The sequence below is a fragment of the Ursus arctos genome, unplaced genomic scaffold (assembly GCF_023065955.2).
Source record: "Ursus arctos isolate Adak ecotype North America unplaced genomic scaffold, UrsArc2.0 scaffold_14, whole genome shotgun sequence".
Classification (NCBI taxonomy): Eukaryota; Metazoa; Chordata; class Mammalia; order Carnivora; family Ursidae; genus Ursus; species Ursus arctos.
In genome coordinates this window covers 18173623-18178249 of record NW_026622808.1, presented here as the reverse complement: position 1 = coordinate 18178249, position 4627 = coordinate 18173623, and the positions used below count along the sequence as shown (strand labels likewise).

The window sequence follows — 4627 nt, the reverse complement described above, 5'->3', positions numbered from 1 at the left end:
TATTTCTTAAGGGTAAGTTACTAGAAAATTATTGCATCATTTGGTTGTGTCATGTTTTGTTGATTTTTAATGTTCCCTGAAATCATGCATTGATGTTTTCACATTCGAAGAAGCAGTTACCTCCTTCAGTCTTTCCTGACTGGCTTTGGGGTAAAAATCCCTCTGTTAGCCCTTCTAGGGGTTCTTAGGTTTTTCAATGGATTTTTAGACCTTTTCAATGAATACACCTGCTCCATACTTCTTGTCCCCATGGGGAGGGGGCATTCTTAAGACTGTATACCTTCTCTTGATCCTGCAAAGCCAGGCCAGAGGCTGACAGCCTCCAGTTTGCTTTCCCTGGGGTGGTGCCCTGAAATGCTCAAGTTTGTGTGTTTTCTCTCAATTCCTCATAGTTGGAGAGGCTCCCAGCCTTTCCCTGCCCTCAGTCACGTAGCTCCCCTCAGTGTTGTGCATGGGGTGAGAAGGAAGTGGGTCCCTTTGGCAGCCTCCTGCACAGCTGGGGGAGTCAAACACTCAAAAGCTCTCACTTTACCCCTTTGGAAAAATCAAGGGCTGAGGGTGTCTTCTGGGCACTGAGCTGTGCTGCTTTGGGGAAGTGTGACCATGGCTGCAGTGAAGCTGTTCCTCTTACCTCTTCAAAGTATCAAATCTCAGGTTGTTTTTGCTCTAGCTGTGTGCTGGAACTTCTCCACTGGACCCCGGACTCCTACACACATACTCTGGTTGATGGATAATTGTCAAACTTGGTGTTTTTTTGCAGGGAAGATGGAAAACTGTCCTGCCGTCTCCATGACATCACCCAGTAAGTCATCACTAAAGGGAAACAGGAATATGAACTGAGCGAGCATGATCATGTAATCTAATTGTGGAAGTCTTCTCTTAGGACCTTCAGTAGTTCTAAAGTTTCAAGCTCTGTTTTCTAAATTACGCATTTAAGAACATGAATTTGCTTCTACATACTGGTTTACCTGCACCTCCTTGGTTTAGGTAAGTTTTTTTGTTTTGGGGGTTGCTTCTTTTTGAGTATAGTTGACACAGTGTTACACTAGTTTCAGGTGTCCAATCTAGGGATTCGACTTCTCTAGACATTATGTTATTCTCACCACAGGTCCAGCCACCATCTGTCACCATGCAACACTATGACATCATTGACTGTGTTCCCTATGCTGTGCCTTTTATTCCTGTGACTTCATTCATTCCCTGAAAGCCTGTATCTCCCACTCCCCTTCACCCATTTTGCCCATCCTCCCACCCCCTCCCTCTGGCAACCATCAGTTTGTTCTCTGTATTTATAGGTCTGATTCTGTTTTTTGTTTGTCCATTTGTTTTTTTAGATTCCACACATGAGTGAAATCATATGGCATTTGTCTTTCTCTGTCTGATTTCACTTAGCATTCTACCCTCTAGGTCCACCCATGTTGTTGCAAATGGCAAGATGTCATCCTTTAAAAGGCTCATAATATTACATTGTGTATATCTATACCTATATATCTACATAGGTAGATAGATGATAGATAGATAGATGATAGATAGATAGACGATAGATAGATAGATAGATAGATAGATAGATAGATAGATAGATAAGTGATAAATAGAAAGATGGATAGGTTTTTTAAAAAGTATAAATATTCCTGGTTTCAATGATGATGTCTGCTTTGATGCATACATTATTTTTAAATGTGCTTTTAAAAGTTCCAAACATATAGGAAGAGGCTGATTATCTTTTGTTATTGATTTCTAATTTGACTACATCATGATCAGAAAACATGCTCTGTTCGATATGTATTCTTTGATATTAACCTTTGCTGATTTTTGGAGATATGTGTCCTTGAAAAACATGTGGATTCTCTGATAATTTCATGTAATGCTCAAATCAAGCTGGTTAATTGTGTTACTCAGATTTTCTATACCCTTACTAAAAATTTGCAACCCTCCATCCCCGGTGTCTCAACTACTAAAAAAGATACGATAAAATCCCCTAAAATGATGTGATTTATCATGTTTTCCTTACAGTTCTGTTAGTTTTTTCTTTATATATTGTAAGCCTGTGCTATTAAATGCATATTAGTAGCTGTTTGATTTTTTTTTCTTTTTCTGGTGAATTTTCCTTTTATTATGATATAATGACTTTCCTTATCCCTTTCCATGCCTCTACCTTAAGTATGACTCATCCGATATTGACAAGCTGCCCGTCTTCCAGCTTGCTTCAGCAGCACATAGCCTAACATAAGCTGTTCATCTCCATTTTGGTTAGTATTTTTTTTTTAAGATTTTATTTATTTATTTATTTGACAGCGAGAGAGGGAACACAAGCAGGGGGAGTGGGAGAGGAAGAAGCAGGCTCCTAGTGGAGAAGCCTGATGTGGGGCTCGATCCCAGAACGCCAGGATCACGCCCTGAGCCAAAGGCAGACACTTAACAACTGTGCCACCCAGGCACCCCTGGTTAGTATTTCTTGATATACCTTTATTATTTCCTGATGGTCAAACTTTCCATGTCATTACACTTTAGGCATATCTGTTGCACACACAAGTTCCAGAATTTTGTTCCTTTGTCCAATCTGAGAGTCTCTGTTTTTAAAGATTAGTTAAAGCCACTTAAACATTTGTCGGAATCACCCATATATTTTGTGATTTTTCTTTGCTTCTTTATATTTCCTTTCCTGACTTAAACTGGTTCGACCAAAATCTCTTTAGTTCTATAACAAACCTACTATAATTTACAAGTTACAAATTCTATGTCCATTATTTTGTGGTTACACCCAAACTTTAGTCATGTGGAAAGTCCAAAATACTCAATACATTTCTATTCTCCCACAACTCAGTGCAAGAAACTTTCAACTTATTCTAATTCCTCTTCCTGTAGTACGTATAATTGTTCCCTGGTGTCTTAATCTATCTTGTTTATGTGAGTTATTATTATTTTAAAACTCAGCATTTTGTTTATTTTTTTCTACATATAATCAGGTTACTTGGGTGTTCATTGCTTCCTGGATATTGCTTATTTTTAATTCAATTTGTTTTATCCTGAAGTAAATCCCTTAGTGTTTTGTTTTGTTTTGTTTTCAGTAAGTTTTCTTGCATGGAAAACTCTCTCAATATTTTTCTGAAATGGGAATACTCATAGGAGGGTCCTACTACCAAACCTTGACATGAGTTGCTGTAAATGCTTCCGCAATATTTCAAGATGTAACCCGTATATAAACAGGTGTTATACTTAGTCTGGATGGGAAATTGGTTGTAATCTCATCTGATCTTCCAGAATCAACTCTGTAGCGTTCCTGTAACGTCTCCCTTTCAATACTTCCAGAGGAATATTACCCATGGAACCAAGGAACCAAACCAGTGCATCCGAATTCATCCTCCTGGGGCTTTCGGAAAATCCAGAGCAGGAGACCCTCCTCTTTGCTCTGTTCCTCTGCATGTATGTGGTCACGGTAGTGGGGAACCTGCTTATCATCCTGGCCATCAGCTCCGACTCCCACCTCCACACCCCCATGTACTTCTTCCTGGCCAATCTCTCCTTGGTTGATTTTGGTCTGGCCACCAACACAGTCCCCAAGATGCTGGTCAGCATCCAGATCAGGAGCAAGTCAATCTCCTATCCCTGTTGCCTGACCCAGATGTACTTCTTCCATTTCTTTGGCATTATGGACAGTGTCTTGATTGCTGTGATGGCTTATGACAGGTTTGTGGCTATCTGTCACCCCTTACACTACACCACCATCATGAGCCCACGCCTCTGTGGCCTGCTGGCTGGTGGCCCATGGGTGTTTTCCTGCTTCATCTCCCTCACTCATATCCTCTTGATGGTGCGCCTGGTTTTCTGTGGGAACAACAAGATTCCTCACTACTTCTGTGACCTCACTCCTCTTCTCAGGCTTTCTTGCACTGACACCTCTGTGAACAAGATCTTTGTGCTCATCGTGGCCGGGATGGTGATAGCCACACCTTTCCTCTGCATCCTGGCCTCCTATGCTTGCATCATTGTGGCCATCATGAAGGTCCCCTCTGCAGGGGGCAGGAAGAAAGCCTTTTCCACCTGCAGCTCCCATCTGTCTGTGGTTGCTCTCTTCTATGGGACCACCATTGGGGTCTATTTGTGTCCTTCCTCTGTGCGCACAGCTGTGAAGGAGACAGCCTCTGCTGTGATGTACACGGCAGTCACCCCCCTGCTGAACCCCTTTATCTACAGCCTGAGGAACCGGGATCTGAAGGGCGCCCTGAGGAAGCTTGTCAACAGAAAAATTACTTCATCTTCCTGACCACAAGGACATCTGAAAACTTCTGGAAAGTCGGATCTCAACATCTAAGGTCTTGGGCAAAAGAATGGAATTGCATGGTGTGGGAGAGTAGCCACTTTGGATTTTGAGTTGCGGAAGTTTAAAAGGAAATCTCAAGATGGCCCTGTTACTATTTTCTCAATCACTTGGACCAGTCAGGGTCCTTTTGGGTATGTCTGATGCTGTCTTCCCAGAAAGATCAGATTGGATTTATCCTGGTTCAAAATCCAGTTAGCTCTCAACAAATACTTATGGAGTTCGTATTCTGGGCTTGCTGTAAGTGCTGACCAGGGAGTGGCGAGCAGGAGACACAAGGTCCCTATTGTGTAGAGTTTACAGTTGAAT

General features: G+C 41.7%; 1 protein-coding gene across 1 annotated transcript; it reads left to right on the top strand.

The window, feature by feature from the left end:
• The first annotated feature begins 3322 nt into the window (after positions 1–3322).
• On the top strand, positions 3323–4264 carry LOC113242635 (olfactory receptor 24). Its single transcript, XM_026480769.3, has one exon. The coding sequence runs from the start codon at positions 3323–3325 to the stop codon at positions 4262–4264; it is 942 nt and encodes a 313-aa protein (XP_026336554.1).
• Positions 4265–4627: the final 363 nt, after the last annotated feature.